Raw genomic sequence first — 21,200 nt, 5'->3', positions numbered from 1 at the left:
TGTTGGTTAAGCCTCTCCGCCCAGTTCATCATGTATGTCGGAAATCATCGGCATACATGACAGCCATCAGCCATCAGACAGCTACACTGTTCAGCTAGCTTTGTATTATTGCCCCACCTTCCCTTTTAAGTTCCCTTCTACTCCTCCACCTACTCTCCTATTTTTATGAAATTCCTTTAAACTTGAGGCACAGAAAGATATAGGAGAGTGCTTATAAAACAGTATCTACAAACAGTGCAAATTCTCCTGATGCGACTCAGAATATGGAGAGCTATTCATAACAACTATGTGAATAGGCAAGACGACCGCTATAATGCACACTCAGGGCCATACATCCCAAGATCTCTGTTCTGTGGCTCTACCACTGATAATACTTAAACCCAAGTGAAAAATTAAATGTGCTCAGGCAAAATGATGAAAATAGGTTAAGGGAGTGATGTTTATTTTATGTAAAAAGAGAAAACAGAAAGCAGTGTGTTACCAGTCTGAAGGCTAGCCAGTCTGAGTGACAGTGGCTGTAGTCTCCATCCAACTCTGTGGGTAGCTGTTGCTTGTCTATATATTGCTGAAGAACTCCTGTTCCCCGCACTGTGTGGGCCTGAAGAGAAATAAATAAGACATCAGGGGCAAAGTATGTTTTCAACTGACAGGTGTTAAAAACTGACAAAAAGGGACAGGATATGAACATTTTATGCAGAAGCCGTGTGTGCATTTACTCTTATCTAAGTGCTTCAGTGAAAGCAAATACCTTTATTGAAATTATGTCTGCAAATAAAAACAGTTGAGACTGTCCTCCCGAAATTGACCACATGGGTAATTTGTCCATGCGAGCGAAAAAGATCTAAACAGATATTCAATGCAGTCCTCTCGTGGTTGTGAGAGTATGAAAATGGTGCCCATGAGGGTGACAGTCACATTGAAAAAAGAATGTATCTTAGTCCAAACTATGATCTATTTTCTAACTCTGACTAAGTAGTCTGAATTCTGACCCTCTACTGCTACATACCAAAGCAGAAAGTGACAAAGTTTTGTCATATTGCATTGTGGTTACCTGTAAACAAACACAAACAGCAAAATAATGTCTATGAAGGCGACAGCCGTGTTATAAAAAGTATGTATTTTAGTCCTAATCATGAGCTTTTTTTCATTTTGAAGTAAGCCGTAGCCTATTTAATAATCCCAACAAGGAAGTGACTTGTTGAAACAGTTGCAATCAAACAACAAATTGAATCAAGCACCAGCAGTTGCCTTTCTTTAACAGAACTGGCAGTGTATGGGCAGGTTTTTCCTTCACAATGTGAAGTTTCAGCGCCGACAGGTTGACATAAAAACCACATGTCGCGAGCAATTTTTATCAAGCAAGTGTGCATGAACGATCTCTGCTGAACATGCCGATTCGGGGGATTCTTCGAAAACTCTAAAAGTTCAAAATGTTCGGTAGAGAGCTGTAGTTAACTCCAACGAACAATGATCAACTTTCAGCAAGTAAGAGGGTAAAAAAAATGGATATTTCGTCTTGTTTTAAACGTGTAAACAGTCCTCCATGCCGTTATGTTAATGAGCATAATTTAAAACGTAATTGTTTGTTGATTAATCTTAAACTTTTGATCTGAATGAGGTCACCTCTGCTCCTTCCAGATTACAAGAAAGGGAATCCTGCTGCTCCTCCACCAAAACCAGGACAGAACCAAGACCGCCAGGAACCAACACCTGGAACACACACAAGGAAACACATGTGGCTGGCCTGCTAGCACATCTGCAGGCTAATTATTTTACACTAGCAAGTATTTGGCACATTTGTCTTAACACTACTTCTTCTTTTTCTTTTTTCCCTGACTCACCGGGAAAAGTTTAAGTGCAGAAAAGCAGAGAGCAGATGGTGGAGAGCGTCTGCTGTCCATTAACACCGTTAGGCCTTTTTCTTTGGCTGCCGGCCTGATGAGGGTGAACACAGAGAGGTGGATGTGAGGGTAAAACAGGGGCAAACAAATTAAGAAGAAGTGCTTTGTTTTACTGGCCATGTTCATAGTGTGCAATTTTTGCATTTTCCCTAAATGATATCAAAGTCACTGCATTACTTTTAAGACCATATCATGCGGTCATTCAGGTATAATCATGCATTTTTTTCCCCCCCAGAGCTGTAAGTACAAGATTAACAGTGCAGTGATTGTGGCAGGTAAACTGGCAAGCTAAGAGATGGTTGTCAAATTGACTTCAGTTTGTTATGTTTCACTCAGCTCTCTGGCACATTTGCCTTATCCAACCATATGCTGTATTTGGCAAAGCCAACAACAGGCAAGGGAAGTCAGTGAAGTCAAATATGATAATGAACACTGTTGGCTAAAAGAGTTAGTCAGGAGGCAATTGACATGAGGCCAGATATAAACATCAGAAAATAAACTAATGAAAGACTTTGAAAAGCAGGGGCATGAGCAGAAAATAAATCTGAGTGCTCAGGACAACTATTACTCGTGGGAATGCAAATAATACTGACTTCAAGGTTACCTATTCTTACAAGCGTTAATTCTGTATTGTTATCGGGAAACATATGCTTAAAGGACGAAAAAACTCAACAGAGTCATAACAATTTGTCTTTCATTTAATTTTCTACTTAGTAGAAGAAGCGCACAGGCTTACCGAGTGATTCTGTGGTAGCATGCCAGAATCTGAGCCATCTCCTCCACACAGAGACCCTCCTCTGAAGCATCTGCATCTATTAAAACCAGAGCACGTCCCAGCCTGTCCACCGTACCTGTGGTCATTAAGTATTACATTAAACACTGAACAGGGGAGGTAAAGAGAACACTCCAATATACTGAGACTACAACTCAGACCATTTTAATGTATATACATACTTCCTAACTCAATGGCTATGAATAGATTAAGTATAATTTGTCTATTTGCAAAGAATTTTCAATATCTTAACAGTTGATGAAAGTGTAAGCTGAATCTAACTGAGTGCATGCCATGTGGCTGTTTTCAGTTTTGACTCCTAACACAAAGGCGCATTGCTAGTCCAACTATGGGTACTAGAGTTGGAAATCATTTGAATCTTAACGATCCCAAATCTGATTTAATAACAGATTCCAATATTAATCGTATTGAAAAATGGTAAAGAAAAAAAAAGTCTATGTTTATTCAGATCATTCAAACCTAAAATGTTAGTTTTGGTACTAACAAGAAACCTCCTCACGTGAATCATTAGCTACTTATCTAGCTAAACGTGTAGAATAAATTGTATTTTAATTTCAGTTGATGCACAACCTGATCATGCAGGTAGGTTCAGTGTAAGTCCATACAAAGGTCCTGACATATAGTTGTCTTTATGTGGGAAATTGCAGCCTATCAAGTTGAAGATTTTAGAACCTGAAGTGTTGCTCCATTATCCGTCTATGGTGCACTCAGTCTTTTTTTTATAGTTACCTGTTACAAGACATCTATTATCAGTTTCTATTTTGAACCGAGTTTTAATTCCCAACATAAAGGGTAGTGGGCATCTTTTTCAACACCCACAAGATTTCATTTTAAAATGCATCACATTTGCTTCTTCATACCGATATTACAAAAGTACATTTTAGAACCTGTAAAACAGACACTTTTTTCCCCCCACTTTGCATCGCTGTTTTAAAATGAGAAAGCATTCGGATATGGCCCAGGGAGAAAGGTTCTGAGCTCGCACCGCTTACTTGAATGATACAAATAATACATAGAATAGTGAGAAGAGTAGGGGTAAAAGAAGCTTGCCTGTCAACTGTAGCCTCCCTGACTGGAGTAGGTCTGCATCCAGTTCCCTTAGCAGGGCAGGCTCTTTTGAGGTAACACCATTTTGTTGGTCAGGACTAGTTTCTGCTGACCCAGCCTCCTCAGTAGAGTGGTTAAATAATGATGTGCCAGACTGACCATTACACACAGGCAAAGATTCAGCTCCTGTCTCTGCTGAGAGGTGAAAAACATGACAGAAAATGACCTAAAAGAGAATTTAGGACATAATAATCTGAGGCAGTAGGACAGTTTTTTTCCTAACCTGCGCTGCTTTTCCTTGTATTCTCTTTCCCTTTAGAAGTTGCTGCGAGCGCCCCGTCAGGTTCATCGGCTTTTTCAGTGTGCTCGGTCTGGTTCTCCACAGCGATTGGCAACTTTGTTGATAAAGAGCAAGTGGTGGGGCTTGGTAGAGGAGCTTTACCCTGCAGTTTTAAACCCTTCTGGTTTGCTCGACCGCCAGACCTAGCCCTCCCTTTGGCCCCCTTTCCCTTCCTTTTCCTCCTAAACACAAAGCACAGGAGGATCGTACTGAGGTGCTGCAGAATGTTAATGTTAATTTATTTTTTGTTTGTTAATTTTCTTTTGTTTTTATGTCTTTTGTACCATCTGCTGCAGGCTTAAACGTACGTATGTTTGAACAACTTAGACCTTGTCCAGTGTTGCACGTAAGTATTACCAATCTGTCCAGATAGAAGTGTGACTAAATAAAACAAATATGAAGAGAGAGTGCAGTGTATCATGAAATATCTGAGAAAATTTTCGGTACCGTGGTGCTCTGAATCCCGCTGTTTTAACTTCTTTTCCTCTGGGACACACTCTGTCCTCCATCTTTCCATCATCTCTTTCGTCTGTGACCTTTGGCTTAGATGAACTCTTCATTTTCGACCCTCTTTTGGTAACGTCTTCACTTTCGGAAACCACAGCGAATGGTCTGTCTGGTGCTTCTGATGTTGGGGTGACAGCATCACTGTCTCCACTCAGTGGTTTCTCACTATCCTCAAAAACAGAGTCTGAATGAGAGCCATGGTCTGAGTGGCCCTCTACAACATGCTCAACTTTGTGGTTTGTTAAGTCGTGGATCTCACTTGTGACTAAGCTGTCACTGCTCAGGGAGTCTCTGCATGGCTTTGAGAAGCCGTTGCTATCTCTCTCCCTGCCCACACCTGGCCTCCTTTCTTTGAATGGGCCATCAAAATAAAGGTGATGATTTTCTAGGCATTCAGAGGCTTTGCTCATTTTATCTCCTTCATCTGAGTCGTGAATAGAAGAGGAGTAGGACCGCCTTCCTTTGGCAGATTCTGGAACTCCTGGTGAAGGCTTTGGTGGTAGCTTATTATCCTTGGAGGTCAACACATCACCTTTGGTGCCTTGAATAGCCCGAAGGCTTCCTGACCTCTCCATTTTCCCATATCCCCAAGCTTTCCCCTTGCGCAGTTTGATGGCCTTACCTCTCTTGCACAGAGGCAAAGTCTTGGTCTTACAAATTCCATGCATCTCCAGGTACCTCTGCCTTGGGTCGACCCCTCCGTCAGGACCCCCTCTAGGTTCCAAAAGCTCCACATAATCCCCATCCAGTTGAGGCTGCCTCGCAGTCCGCCCGAGCCCATCTTCGCTGCGCCTTCGTCTGAGTGCAAGGTCGGAGTCCAAGCCGTCTGGTGGTAGATCATCTTCTTCCTCATCCCAGGACCAGGAGTCCAGTTCCCCAGAGGATGAGCCACCCCAGCCTCCGAGACTGCTGCCACCCTCACTGGGAAGGCGGTTGGATATCATGCCTAGCTCCTCAGACGGGTCGTGGATAAACTTTGGGTAGACAACCTCCTTCCATGGAAGTCGTACCACACCATCACATGTACTAACCAGACAGGTGTCAAGTCCTCCTCCAACTAAGCAAAGATGGGAGAGGATAAGATTTATGTCAGTGTACATCCTATATCTATAAAACAACATGAACATCAGCTATGTTTAATTGACTAGCATTGTCATATTTGTAGTTCTATTTATAAGCTTTATAATCGATTACTCCCACTGCTTTGTGAAACCCCAAGATTAATTTACAGGTCTTGAATATCTCTACAGGCCAAAAAAATATTTGATTTGGGGGTGATTTTTCCCATTTATAATTTCCTTTGAGAAAGCTCATAAGTCACATCCAATGGCAAAATGTAATCAGGAGTAAGGACTATTTCCTCCTTACCTTCTCTCTTGTGACCCCGTTCTTTGTTGACACTGTGTAGCCACTCGGAGGTGAACACAAGCGGATGCTGTGACTCGGGCACCAAGATTTCCTGAACTGTACGACCCCCAGGAGCCAGACATTTTAGGGCCAGCCTGGGGCACCGTGTTGAGAAGGGCACCACCTGCAGGTAGAAGTCATTACTGCGCAGAAGCCTCCAGTCCAGAGTGGAGAGCTGAACAACCACTTTCTCACCCAGACAAAGTGGCCACCCGGAGTGTAGGAACAAGCAACCCAGGTATTGTGACTGAGGGAAGAACAAAGAAACAGGGAGAGAGAGTGTGTTACAGAGAGACTGTGTCCAAATAAAAAAAAATTAAACCTTCAACCACATGATGTAAAATCTTGTGAGACAAGTTCCCTCTCTGAATTTCTTAAACTTGTTTAGTTCAGCAACTGACCTTTAGAGTTCTAACCTTTAAGGTTTCCTCTTGCCAAAAACAATTCTGGTTAAAGCACAGTCAAGCTCTCCCATTCACAAATCTCAGCTCTGACGAGCTAGGAGCTCATCATGTGTTTAACATGGTTAGTCAGACGAGTTGTATTTCTAGAACCGATACCACACAGGTCAACACTTTTTACCAGCTCATCTGGCCTGAAGCCCATACCACATACACATGCTAGACACGTGACTCACACGGTGTTATCCAAACTGTAAAACCGCTCTATAGATTGACACAATGGGAAGGCTCTGGAGAGCTGTGAGTCAGACAGAAAGTTGCAGATGACAAGCTTTTCAAAAGCAGCCAATGCTAAAGCAGTCCACTTTTTCATAAGGGGAATACACATCAGATAACGTAATGAGAAAATGTACTGAAAGCAAGCACAATGATATCAGAAGTAGGTGTACCATAGAAAACCCCACAAGAGGCATTTACCCAATAACTCTGGATTTAGGCAGGGGAATGAAAGCTCCTGTGGTTTGCTGTGAACCATTAGTCAGCTGATCTTTTAAAATAACACACTTTAATCCTAGCACTATCCCCACCTTAATGAATGCTGTGTCAGATCTAAATCCCCTCTTTCGAAGACTGATGTGTAAAAAATATGCAGGACCTCTCTCTGCTGTTCCCAGTCACGTCTAATGGACTGACATGGGGCTGTTCCCTCCCCTTCCCATGCCCTCCAGACTCATGAGACGTGATCAAATTAAATTTCTCATTCAACCTCTCTTCCATTTTCCCATTTCTACCTCTCTGCCCTTTATTCAATTTCTTCCCCTTAAGCCTCCCCTTTGTCTCTTTTTGTGTTTTTCCTGCAGCCGCGGAAAAGCTTGGGGCAAGTAAATTATATCTGTCGGGGTGGATATTAGCATTAAAAGGCACGTGTGATTTTTCTTCTTTCAAAAAGTTTGTGAGTTTTCTGTCAGTCCGAATTCAGTAACTCTCTGTGTTCTCAGATCCTTATCCCTCCTCCCACCTCCTCCTCAATGTACGCCAGTGTTTGCGCCTTCTTTCCCACCTCCCTCTTTGCAAGAAAATTCCTCAATCAGTCTTGTATAATCTGCAGCCTTTAGAATTTTCCCTTTTTTCAGACATGAGCGTGCACCAATGCACACAAGCATGCAGTGAATGAAAGCCATGTCCATTCTCTCTGTTCTCTCCTCCCAACTCCCACTGCTGCTCTGTAACTCACTCTTTCTCCCACAGCAGTAACACACTAACATATGGAAGAAATTATTGTCATGACTCACAGTCAAACTCCCATCCCAGGCAGCTCCACACAGCGACAATGAAAACAAAGTTTGCGCACGGTCCCCGTGCACGTGTTAGTACAGTTAGGGAAAACTGGAAGGAGAAATATGAGAAAGTTCTTCCTTCCACTCTTATGCTAAAGAGTGTGTGTTGTTTGTCTTTGGGAATGTCTCAGAAAGTAAAATGAAAGAGTCGCTGGTCAGTTTAAACAAAAGAGATTTGGCTTAAGTATATGTTGCAGTTCGTTTGTTTGCTTAGTTTTCTTTGTGCAGAGGACACAAACAGTAAGTTTACACAGCCTGACTCTTAGCAAAAAGTAGTATACTTGAAGTTGATTTTATTCAGTATGCTTGAGTAGAAGTAGAAGTATAGCAAGTATACTACAGACCATGTACTTGTAGTGTACTAGAAAGTATACTAAAATTTTATACTTCTTCGGACTAAATAAGTATACAACAAGTACACTCATCTATATACTTCTAGTGTACTAGTTATATACTTCCAGTCCACATTTTAGTTTATTGAAGTATACTTTAAGTATACATTTATGAACTTAGAATTACTAAAACTAAAAAAAAAACTTTTTTCTGCTAGTTACTTAGCATATTACTTGTAGCATGCTATTTATATTTATGCATCTGGCAGACGTCCTTCTTTGCTGAGTCAACAACTTGACCTTATTCTGTACTTGGATCAAGATAAACTAAGTATTAGTACTTTGTGGCATAAAGAAGTAAGTATACTAAAGTATAAGCTTTAGTATTAATCTACTTAGTATTAGACTTTTCTTTATACTTTTCAGTATAAGCCAAGTATACTTCACTATACTATTCTTAAGTATATAAAACATAGTATATAAAAGTAGACTTCAAGTATATTGCGTCAGTTTTAGTATAAAATAAGTATACTAGTAGTACACTTGGATAAACTACTTTTTGCTAAGGGTAACCATGTTCTGGTATTGTTTTTCTGTAAGTTACATTACAAACGATTCTTTTGATTTGCACTTTTTCCCCCTCCATATCCTTCATCTGTCTATTTAAAGGATAGTTCAAGGCAGGGAACCGTCTTTGCGTCTCTTGTCTCAATTCATACAGAGACTGTTTTAGTAACTGGTATGTCAAGCATCTATCAAATTATGAATTTGTGAAATGTCCCCTTGCACTTGAGTCCTCAAGACACCATACTGTGATTTAAGACTGAAGACTTGGGCAGCATGAATAAGAACTTGAGGCTAACTTGCACTTGGCTGCTGTGAGATTTGTGTTTTTTTCAGGATTTTGGGACATTTGACTTGAAAGAGACAAGGAACTTATTTAGACTTGTCTTAACTGACTAAAACTTTTTCTAGTACAAATAGTATCACTTGGGCATATGCATAGTTGGATTAGGGCCTTTGGTTATAGACATGTAAGACCTGCCAGACTTCCTACATTGGGGTAGGAATTGAGAACCTATACTCCAAATTCTCCAAAGCATTGGAAATGCACCCCTCTGTGCTCATAGTTAGTTTTAATGTCTTAAAAAGTGATTATTTAAGGTAGGCTAAGGTTGGAAACACGAGCAAAATGCTGAAACATCTTTATTTGCAACATAAAATTAATTAATTTGTAATGTGTACACACACCATGAGTGCTAGCGCTAGCGCTACTGCTTCCCAACCTAATAGCTTAGCTAAATAACAATTAAATATCTTGTGTTGTAATAAGATTAGCACCACGCTTAGCACATTTTTGTTTAATGAAGAAAGGCTGCACAAAAATAATTGCTGTACAAGTAATTTCTCATTTCCTCAATTTTAAATGTTGAACAAGAGACTGTTGCTACAACTAGCTATATATAACGAGCTATTTATTGACAGCTGAGCTTGCCAGCTAAACTCTTTCACAGTTGGTGCACAAGCAGGGTAAGTGGTGAGTAACCAAAGGGTGAATGGGTGTCACCATACTGTCATAAATTTTTTTTGTGAAATGCTTGAACCCAGTGCATTTTCGGCAGAGTAAGTTTTCATAGTTTTATATTGTCTGATGTGTAAATAAGATGTTCTGAAAAGTATAGCTTTCTGAAATGGAGAGCTAAAATGACACACAATTGTCAAAGTTGCATGTTGATAATTAATTCTATCCTGATTCAGTATTTTATTGACATTATCTGTTGGAAATGGACAATAAACCCAAAGACAATAAACCCAACGTTCATCGTCTATTTGGGATTTCAGGTAGTAGAACAGTTGTGCCATAACTTAAAGACCTTATGGTGTACTTGTGTTTACATAGAAAATGGGATCAAGAATCAATATGGGAATGGATAAATAATTGGATCCATAAGCAGAATCGACAATTGCTTTGGCGTTAATAAAATCTCATGCGTTCCTTTACCTTCTCTAACATAGAGGCAAGACACCCAGGTGTAAAGAAAATGCCGCTATGTGTTTCCTCGTGGCTGCTTTACGTCATGTTGTATGGTTATTGTGTCATGTCATTTTCTTTGTGCCTGTGTAGACCTTTTTGTATCTGTGTTGTTGCCTTGTCTCTCCTTTTAGCCTTTTTATAGTGTTTTTTTTTCTGGGTCTCTGCAGTTTTTTTGTTGTTGTTTTTTTTTTTGCTTTTCTGGAACTGTTTTAATCTCTTACTTTAATTGAAACTTTTATTTGATTTCTGTCTCTTTTTGTCTGTTTGCATGTCTTTGCTATCATTTTCTTTTTCTTTGTAGTTATTTTGTGCCCCTATTTGCTGATATTAAACTCTCTCGGTCATCTTTGGTAGTTTTTTATTGAACCATTTGCATCTCTTTGATCGTTTTACTTCTTTTGACTTCAAACAAAAGGTCAGGGACAGGGTGTACCCAAACCATTTGGCCCCTTGTCTATGCCCAGTTAGCTCACTGACATTCTATCCATGTGCTTGCCCTTTGAAAGGACTAGAAGTTGGACTTGAACAATTCCAATCCCATTGTTCTGCCCTTTAGGACTTCACAGAAACAAAAATGTAAGAATTGCTTTTCGCTCAGAACTTGACTGGATGTAAGATTTGTCTCTGTTGAATTGAGCTTCGCTTGAAGGTAAGCCTTCCAAGGAAAACATAAATCTCGACTTGGATTTGTCCAAACTGACCTCAAACCTTACGCCAATAACTCAACAGCTAACTACCTTGGGCTTGGCATAAAACCTCAGGCTTGAATTTTCTTGACCGACTTAAAACTTAACATGGACTGGTTGCTTGAAGGGCTTAAAAACACTTCTGCCACTGCACTCACTTTCACCAAAGCAGCTAAAATTTCCCACAGTATACTTCCTCGCATGTGACAGCTGATTCTGCTTCTGATTAGACAGCTACGTGTGTGTTCTCATTGACGGTATGTTTGCAGTTTGGAACTCACACAGGCATGCTGCTGGAGTTTGTGCAAGAGGTGCTTGGCAGGTACAAAGTAATCCAAGAGGTACCGAAGACTGTCGTGTTGATAGGTTGACTCCAAGACTGAGAAGACCTGGAGAAACAACGCAGGACAAGGGAAAACCTTAAATGAACTGCACTGGTATCCAAAAAACATTTTCTGATTTGATAATACAGCTTTTCATTTACAGAATACCAGCCTGTCATGAGCTAAAAGCATCCGTTGTTAGAGACGAGATGCTGCATGCATTTTTTACTGAAAGAATTTAGTCAGAATTTCATTTGCCCATGAGTGAGAGAGTTTCTTCAGCCCATGTAATCCGAGAGAGCGAGAAAATCCCAGGGCAGCCACAATTTATCTGGCTGAAATGTTGTGACTCAAAAGCAGAAATGATGGGCAGTGTTTGGTGTTTGTGAGGTATACCTGGGAGAGGAGGGGCGGTGCCGTGCTCTCAAAAGGAGGATAAAGTGAGGAGAGCGCCCCCTGCACACAGTCTTCCATTGCCTCCGAACCCTAAGAGAGGCAAAGATGGGGAGAAAGGGTTAATCCATAGCCGGACACTGATTCAACTCTAATGTCTGTGTTTGTGTTTAACAGCCGGCTTGTCTCTCTTTTTGCTGACACACACATACAAATACACACTCCACTTTCAACTTCCTGTTTTATGGTCTGGGGAGTGTCAAACATTTCCTCCAAGGGCCGGCGAATCCACGAGCCCCCCTAGACAAAAGAGTGTGTGAACTCCCTAATATGCACACATGAGTGCACAGCTGCATGCGCACGTACATCATAACACTGGGCGAGCCTGTGAGGTGGAGGGTGACAGAGCAGAGAATGCAGTAAAGAGTGTTTATTTTTCTACACGGCCTGTTGGCATGGCAACCTCGAACTTTTCTCACTCTCTTCACATTTCCCTTCAGACCTTCCGTCTGAGTCTCTCCCTGTTGTTCTCAGTTTCATCCTCATTGCCGCTGCCCTCTTTTTTCCCCCTTCATCTCCAGTTTTTCTCACCTCCAATGTTTTACCTCCATCCGGCTCTCTGGATGTCATCTGACAACAATTACATCTGGATTCCCCTGGCATGTTGTGCTGAATAACTACGGCAACTGAGGGGGCTAGACTGACAACAATCGGTAAAGACAAAAATTAGAAAATAAAAACTCGAGGCAGTGCGTGGAAAAAAGAAGTGAGCGGCTAGAGCTGAGAGAGCCAGGAACGGATGAGCTGGAGGTGGTGTGGGGGCTTTTATGGGAGAAGAACTGGATTCAACAGTATTAAAAATGATTTTTTAGTTTTCTTTGGGTACAGAAGAGAGTTGGGGTTAGCCACATAGGAGGACAGAATGAGCACGGCAAACAGGAAAGTATTTCAAACAAGCTGTAGTTTGTTTTTTTGGTGGCTAACTTCTCTGTGCTCTGAAAAAAAACAGATTAAACAAAGTTAGGTTTTAGGGTTTAAGCAAATGTCATGTCTTCTTTGGAATTGTTTTTGACTCAAACCTGAATAACCGAAAGTAGAAATGCCTCATCTTGGGTACGTGGAAATAGGGTGGACAATGGTTACCGAGGGCCTTTTTTACTGACATCGAAGAGGAGAAAATATGACTCTGGCTTGAGACCTGTTCTGCTGAGGTTACTCAGTCGCTCACCACAGGCCTCTGTTTCCTACCTATCCTCTTGGCTGCGAAGCAAATGGCCTCAACAGTGGACTGATGCCGGGGCTCTGATTGATCTTTCCAAAGTAACGGAGAATTTTGACGAGAGCTATACTTGGAAACTTGGAAAGTAACAAAACGACGCGACTCCATAAATGTTGCCGAACAACACGGCTTAGTTTTCCAGAGGCAGAGCACTCAGAGGTTAGGTTATTCCTCTGGCTTTCAGTGAACAAAACCACCATAAACCCACAAGACTTTTTTTTTTAAGCACACACAAAATCCTAATTTCGGTGTACTTGATCCTGAGGAGACAAACAAAAGTTAAATATATATATATATGTTTGTGAAGCGTTTCTTTCTTTGTTGGGGTAATTAAAGTTGGTAAAGCAATAATTCTTTTCATTCCACCACTCCAGACTGGAAGATTTAAAAAAAGATGCTCATAGAAGTGTTTTTGTGAACGGGAGAAGGTGCATTTTGTGCATAGGCACTGGTCAATAACAGTCTGACAAAGAACATATTGTAAACAGTGTAGAGGTAGTAAAAGAAGATTATACGGCCTTCTGGCTCACTGATGGAGCATACCGAGTGGAGTAAAAGCTCAGCAGGGGGTTCATGGGATTGCAAGGTGAGCCAGCAGGAACTTCCTCTTAGACTAAAGCCTTTTTAAAGTATCCCCCAAGACTTACACTAATTCAACACGTAATTTAATTAAAAACATGACAGTGAACACCCTCTGATGTTCTTTCAATGCCTTCTTGGAGTGTTTTCTGCAAGATACAACCGTTTAAGTATGTTAAAAGAAATTAGCACTTCACTGTGTCTTTGCAAAAGCAGCTATACTTTCAACTTGGGCAACTCTGCAATTTGACTCCATCTGGCTTTATGGAGCTTCTCAAGATCAAATACGCAAGTTGTGCCGGCTGAACTGGACAGACAACAGTGCACAATGTATTCGTTACATGCAGTTATGTGAAAAAGAATTACAACCTCGGTCAATTCCAAGGTTTTATGTATCAGGACATACTTCTTTTTTTTTAATAAACAAAACAAATTAAAAGAAAACAGACAAAAAAACCTTATAATGTCTCAAAATTGGGTAAACACAACCTCAAATGAATAACAATGCAATGAATAACAGTGTGTCTGAACAAAAAAGGAAGCGAAAAATCTAGAACCATTGTGTAAAAATCTTGTATTGCACAGTCTGACCTTGGGTTAAATTGTTAGGACAACCACTACTGGGGAGATTGCAACTGTCTTGAATGTTTTTCACTCATGAATAATCTTTGTAACTGAGGAATAATGGACTCTAAATAGTTTAAAAATGGCCCTGTGATTCTTCCCAGATTGACGGGCAGCATCGACTGCTTCTCTGAGGTTAGTGCTGATGTCTTTCCTCCTTGACATTGTGTTAAGACTCACCTGAATGCTCCAGCCCAGCAAACTGACAAAATCTCAGCTTTTTTTTTGGCTGCTGATGATCAATAAATCAAGTGCAGCATCTGGCTGCTACTTACCCTCTTAATTCATATTGAAGCCATAAGGGTAGATTTAGTTTTTCACACACTTCCTCTGGACCTTGGTTTAGTTTATCCAGTAAATAGTGGGCCAGATTTGGAGGGAACCAACTTTCTGAAACTATTAGCATCAATCAGTTCATGTTGAAACTGGCAGAGTTGCTGCATTCAGTGTCATTTCCTTTGTGAGAGACAAGTTAGCCTACAGTAATATTTAGTTTGGACATGTCACGTACAATTGTATGCCACCGGTAAGTTTTTTTCTTCAACGTGCCAATTCTCTTTGGGTTCACATGCCTGTGCACACAACTTTTAACAAGACATACCGGTGTTTCCAAACAAAGCATAGAAGTTCTGTCAGGGAGCACAACCACTCAGAAACACTGGGAATGACAGCTAATAAAGGGAAGCAACGAGGGATGCTTCTTATCCTTCAAATTGAACTGTAAAGCCATTTTAAAGTGCAAGTACTATCTAATATGCAATTAAACAAAGTCCTCAGCAGCACAACAACGATGGTTCATGTTTACCCTTGTTTACCTTCAATGACAGTGCTTCTAACGCAAGTAATAACACTTTTTGCCATTAACAGCTTATCCTTGTGCACCCGAAACAAAGCAGCACTTGTATTACCCTTAAATTAGATTTCCTCACTGACAGAAAGACTCTCATGTAGAAACTGGGGCCTCTGCTTTAACCGTCTACAGTGTTGCATGTGACTTTAGGCAAACGTACACTTGCTGTATGTCATATAATGTGATAATAAAGCTGAAATAAAGGCCAAGATCTTATACGACGCATGCTTTCCAATAATATCTACTATCCCTCAGTGACCTTTCTGTGCAGTTGTTATCATCTAATTAAACCAAATAAAGCCCAAAATAAGCACTCTCACAGCGTGTCCCTTCTGAACCCTCATGGGTTCTTCCTTTTTCCATGATCCACTTCCACCAAGTTTTGAAAATACAGCTGGCTTCGCCTGATTTTGCCCACACACAAACACACGGCACTGATCACTTCCATCTAGTATGGCTTCAAATCCTTCAACATTGTTCTCATTTTCAAAGAAAGTGACGTGGATAAGCAACAGGTTTTGTTTGTCCTTGGAGCTGTGATAATTCTCAGAGAGGGTGACAAACAAAACAGCTTACATAGAAACATGATTGTTTATCTGAGGCATGCCGTGTGTGCTCAAATGGCCGTGACAAAATGAGATCACGAGTACAAATCTCTGAAAGGATGCTCACACTAGTGCATACCTTTCAAACATACTTTGCAGCCTTGCACACATGTTCTGGCTCAAGTTGAACTGCAGGATTTCACCAAAGAGCCGTGCACTGTTTAAAAAGCCAAAAATAGGAGGATATATAGTTGAAGAGAATTGTGTGAAACCGCATGCAGTTGGAAAACAATGTGAAATGTATGTAATTTAACAGTAAGTGGACAGAGTTTTGCAGGTTTTACTAGCTCCCACCTGCTTTTAGCTAATATGAGTTTGTTGGAGTGATAAAATTCCAACAATGGCAGTGGATCCAAATACAAAATGTCCAGTCTCCAAGACTTTAAAATGATTGGAGACGACTTACCCTCTTTGTCTTGTTACAGTTTGAGTGAATAGTGCCCTTGTATATGCACTCTCGTCTTTGTGTGATGAATGTGGACACACAGAACAGAACTGGTCCTGCCACTCTTGTAAAATAATTCCTGTCTTTTTACCTTGTAAAGGGTCTAAAATGGGAAAGGCAAGTGTTGTCTTCCAGACCGGAGCGCAGCAAAGGGAGAACAACAGAGAGATGTCGAGAAAAAAAGTCTGAAGTCTGATGAGTAAAAACAATAAGGAAGAAAAAAAACAACCAGAAGGAGAGACATTGAGAAAACCAGACAGATTTGCAGAGAGGGGGAGCTCAGACAGAAAGAGGAAAAGAGAGAAGAAAGAGGAGGAGGAGGCTGACCAGTGGGAGAGATCGATGGGAAACAAGAGCAGCGGCAACCATGATGGAAACCAGATGTACTCAAAGGACACAGAAAGTGAGGAAAAACAGTGGAGCTGAGAGGACTTTGCTGAATGTGGAACTGATACAGGATGACATGATTAGTAGGAAAATGAGAGATGCTGACAGCGAAAGAGAGAAAAGAGTCGAAGAGCAGAGGAAAGGGAGAGAAAAATAAAAAGGGGGGAGACACATAGACACAGGGAAATGAAGATGAGGAGAAAGAAAAGGGAGAGGCTTGACAGATTTCCTTTCTTAAATCAGCCTGCATAATCTAACAGAACCTAACCCACAGTAGGTATTCCTGGATGTTTCTGCGGATCGTTTTAGACTGCGAAGTGCTGCTGGACAGAGTCAAATCCAGCTTAGATCTTAATACTTCCTTTGATTTGCATAATTGCAACATAGACAATGAGAAATGTAAATATGATCACGGCAGTCACATTTATTCATCTTCCTTGTGTGGGACATGACTTGAATTATAAGTTTCAAAGCATATTCATGTTACCATGGAAAAATAGCTTTTTCCTGGGCCTCCGTATCATTGTGTGGTTGGTGCACTTTTAAAAATCCCCCCTAAGTGTCTGTGGTACACTGAGCAGAGCTGGTGTGTGCTGAAAGTTCAAATTTTTTTCACTTTGACCCAAGCTGACCTTTGAGGGAGTAGCCAATCTCCAGTGACCACTGCTCGAAGTAAAATATGGAGACTGTCCTTCTCCCCATAAGGTGCTCATGTGGCGTTTGTTGATACCGACAGATACGACTAATAATTATGTTTTTGAAAAACATACACCCTTTAGTGGTCTGGAGAGAAACCTAACCCTAACCACGAATCTTTCCTAAACCTAACCAAATGATGTTTGGTTAGCTGTTGATGTTGACGTGTTATTGACGGGACATTTGAAAGTGCAGTGCTTAATTGTTTCATTCATCTCACCTCCTTTGTCCTAATGAGGACTCTGCAACTTATTAAATGAAAGACTTGAGGTCTGCTCTGATGTGGAAATGCTCATATGAGTCGTATTTCCCCTCTGCCGCTTGTCGAGGAGGTACTTTACAGGATGCTGTCATGAGTCATATGAGAGGCATGAACAAGCCATAAGATCGTTTCAGTTGAAGGACTTGTTGGAAATATGGATGGAAAGCTTATTAGCCTTCTTGCATTTTTGAGTTTTAACTATGCTCGAACAAACGGATGTCATATCAAAGAATCATATCATAAGAATACAACTCGAATGGCTCTTACATGAAACAATCTACATCTAACAAGTGTTACACCCTTGCCAAAGTAGGAACTTTTGGTTGAAAAGCAGTAAACTTCCTGACCTATCCAATCAGTCAAAGCAAGTTTCAAGGTTACGACAGTTTACCTATAAAAACATTGCACTTCGTGTACCAGTTTCATTACGAAGACCAGGTCATACGTCAGTGTTGCAATGATGCATTTTAAAGATGCAAGATACGAGCAATCAACTAATGAGGCCACCCCATTGTCAGCATCAGAGAGTGTTGTTTTGTCACAACAGTCGTGTTTTTTTTCTTGTTTTTTTTCTGATATTAACCTGATCAATATTAGAGATAACAGTTTAAAATGTTCTGAAGTTGTGATATCCCTCCATCAAAGTTTATCTAGGAAGTCCTCTTCAAGTTATGGTTTTGCAAACAGACAAATTAAGAAAAAAATGTGATTTTAGATGAGCAGATGGATACAAATTGGACAATGTGATTTGACCCCATAGCAGGACTGTCAAAATATCATGTCTCAAAAGTTTCTTTCGTGTTAGCACCACATGTGTATCTTCTCCAGATAGAACAGGACAAATCACCCAGTAAGCTAGAAAACCTCACCAAGCCTTTAATGCCAAAACCTAACAAGTGGTTTACCTGCCTAAACCAAACCAAAACAGTGACTTACTGTCTGTGACATTTTCACAAATGATAATGGCACAACGGTTTGTTTCTCCTCATGTGTTTCCTACATGCTAATTTAATTTAGAATGCATTCCCACGACTAAATTTAAGTGCACGTTGTTCTCTAATCGAATGATTTCACTTGCCTTGTTGACACGATGTTCTCTTAAAACTCCTTCAGGGAAATCTCTGTATTTTTAGCTGTAACATGCTCCACTTTGCTTAACTGCTAACTGTTGTTTGGTGTTGAGCAGACATCACATACAGTGGGTCCCTATCAGGGCATTCCACCCTGCAATTTTGGAGAGGCTGAACCATAACAGCACAAGTGATAGGGTGATAACCCTATCAATTAGCTTAAACTTGCTAAAAATGCTCCACATAAGGGAACTGAGGGGTCAAAAGTCTATTATTCTTCAATTTCCACAAGCTGCAAGCTGCTGATCTGAACGGTGGCCATCCTCGCTCTGCATGCACTGTACATGTCAGAGACTCTGGACAATCACAGGAAACCCCATTAAAGCACCATTCCTGTGATTGACGTTGTGATTCTGTCTAGCCTGTTATCTCTATCTCTGCGGGCAAAAGTGTTTGCTCTAATTTTCTTTACAGTATTCCCTGGCTCGACTCTCCTTTTAGATTCAAAATCTTTCCAGATGGAGGGCATGGAAATACCCTCTGCCACATATTCTTGGCAAAGGATTGCCGTTGTGTTCATGACTCTTTTTTGCTTCAGTGTGTGCGTAACTGCTTGCTGGGTGCATTTTAACACCTATGTGCACGGCAACCATATTTGTCTCACAGCAGGTTTGCGCTCAAACATTCGTCCAGTGAAGTCATCAGGCTCTATAAAAGTGTTAACTGAGCCTGTTAGAAGAGGAAAAGCCCCGTTTCTTTCCTTTTGTGACTTTGCTGTGACTCTTGTGTCTACATCTGTTTCTGTTTTCCATTTTAAACTTTCCCAACTGGGCACCGAGGGAGCTGAAACTGTGCAGCACATGTTCTTCCCTCCCTTAAGTCCATGCCATCCCTTGTTCCCCTTTTTTTTCTCTTTCCCCTTTTCTCCCTGATCTGATGTGGAAAATGCAGCATCACTGAAACCACCGCTGCAGCCGTCCAAGTCCCCTAAAATAAAAAAAGTAACCCTACCCTCCTCTTTTATTCTCCTCTTCCCTTTTCCAGCTCTCCCTTTTCTCTCGGCTTTTTCTCTTCCGCTCCCTGCCAAACTGCTCCACCCTGCGCAACACACAGAAGCTGGAACAGGAACCTAATCTTTCAGTCCTCATTTCGTTTTCTCTTAAACTAATTTATGTTCACACATATTTGCATGTGTCTTCCATCCCTCAGCCTCTGTGTGTCACTGATCAGACCATAAGTGGGTGGGGATTGTTAGCAAACTCCCAAGAGATGCAACAGAGGGCTCTTTTGCTTCCCTCTGCGAGTCAACCACAAAAATCACCAACGTCACACAACTGAAACATCCTGGTAATTTAGAGCCTGTTGGGTTTTACAACATTGCTAGCTGACGGTAATAACTGCTGAGTAAACGTCTTCACAAACGTAACGCAAGCCCTCTGTGAGATATGAGAGAGTGAAGAATATAAATGAGTACTCTCAGGGTGTAAATAAATTCAGACCGTAAAAATATGCTTTATGGTAAACTTAAACCCAGCGAAGGTCTGTGATGTCTGCCTTTCAGAGGACTATAGATTATTTTAGTGTACAAGAACTTAAGTGTGCCCTGAGGAAACGTTTTGTTCTAACTGACTGAAGCCTGACCAACAGCAATGTCTCTCCTCTGATAGAAAAGCCCCTTTTTCTTCAGCATATTCCACACAAACATGGCCTAAAAACTGGAGACTTACCATGACTTCAGTCAGGAATTCCTACATAGTCCTCAGCTCCTTTCCTGACTCCGCTTCCTCTCCACATTCTCGGAAAAAGTTTCTCTTCTCACTTATAGATCGGCCTTCATTAGCTCCTCCGTGCGATTCTTTTTTCCCCCACTCCAAATCTTCCTCTTTTTTAAGACTGCAGCGTGTTCAAAAGAAACAAATACAGTGTTCCTCTTCTCCTCCACAGTCTCTGCTGTATTTCCCAGCCTGGGAATGACCAAGCTGCATTTTTCTTTTTTTCCCCTCCTCTCTCCCACACACTCCCACCTCCCTCCCCTGTCCTTCCCCCCTCTCACCTAACAGAAGCGCTACAGTCCGTCTCCACTCTCAAACTTTCCATTTTTTTTTCCTCCCTCGACTTACTTAAATGAATAGACAATGAAAACCGTTACCCCACCCAATCTGCAGCTCCAAAGAAGCCTCTAAAGTTTTACTGCAGATCTATATTTGTGCAGCTCCACATTATTTAGGCTTACTCTCAGGAGGAGACAGTTAAGTAAATCTGTAATTTAGCTTGATCTCATAAAAAGGACTGACGCAGTCAAATGTAAACAGTTAAAAGACAGCTATTTCTGCACATTTTCCAGCATGTGTTCTCTAAAAAGTCAGTATTGAGAGAGAGGAGGTTTTACATCATTATAAGACAATAGCACCAACAAGTCAAGGTGGTCTCACCCACAAAGTTAGACTCATGAAGAGCAAAAACAAGTTGCTTCACCGCCCGACTTTACCAGAATATGTGCAAAAGCCACCTCTGTCGACAAGGCCAAAACGTAGACAAGTCCCAATCCGTTATTATTAACTGGAAGATGGTAAAGTATCCCCACGCTGTTGTTCTCTGTTGAGCAGTGTCCAAGGGACACAATGGAAATCACAACCTATTAATAGTAGATCGTGTACGCCCCATTGATCTATGTTTTCTTGACCCTAACCGTGTAGTTTGTAAAATGTCAAACGTTACCACGTGTACATAACCAGGTGTATCAATCCTGATGACAACTATTCATGGGTGGAAAGCGTAGTAAGTATGTAGTAGTGGTAGAGTGAGAAATTGCAAGTTGGAGGAAAAAGTAGAGAACGTGCAAAGAGGGGGGGAAATGTTGTGCAATGCGAGTCTCAGAGTGGCAGCCTCTTGAATCGTGTC

General features: G+C 41.1%; 1 protein-coding gene across 1 annotated transcript in view; it reads right to left on the bottom strand.

The window, feature by feature from the left end:
- The window catches only part of arhgef40 (Rho guanine nucleotide exchange factor (GEF) 40), a 41,133-nt gene extending 20,844 nt beyond the window's left edge, over positions 1–20,289 (bottom strand). The window contains exons 1-11 of the mRNA XM_072376348.1: positions 20,027–20,289; positions 11,506–11,595; positions 11,068–11,175; positions 5,957–6,242; positions 4,529–5,645; positions 4,025–4,263; positions 3,745–3,933; positions 2,638–2,752; positions 1,842–1,935; positions 1,624–1,710; positions 482–598 (exon numbers count right to left, since the gene is read on the bottom strand). Of these exons, the coding sequence (XP_072232449.1) occupies positions 482–598; positions 1,624–1,710; positions 1,842–1,935; positions 2,638–2,752; positions 3,745–3,933; positions 4,025–4,263; positions 4,529–5,645; positions 5,957–6,242; positions 11,068–11,175; positions 11,506–11,595; positions 20,027–20,029 (2,445 nt within the window). The 5' untranslated portion in view covers positions 20,030–20,289. The remainder of the gene's footprint in view (positions 1–481; positions 599–1,623; positions 1,711–1,841; positions 1,936–2,637; positions 2,753–3,744; positions 3,934–4,024; positions 4,264–4,528; positions 5,646–5,956; positions 6,243–11,067; positions 11,176–11,505; positions 11,596–20,026) is intronic.
- Between the last annotated feature and the right edge of the window lie 911 nt (positions 20,290–21,200).

The sequence above is a fragment of the Leuresthes tenuis genome, unplaced genomic scaffold, assembly GCF_036924035.1.
Source record: "Leuresthes tenuis unplaced genomic scaffold, fLeuTen1.0.hap1 SCAF_22, whole genome shotgun sequence".
NCBI lineage: Eukaryota > Metazoa > Chordata > Actinopteri > Atheriniformes > Atherinopsidae > Leuresthes > Leuresthes tenuis.
The sequence above is the reverse complement of the archived record's forward strand: the minus strand, read 5'-3'. Positions and strand labels throughout refer to the sequence as shown.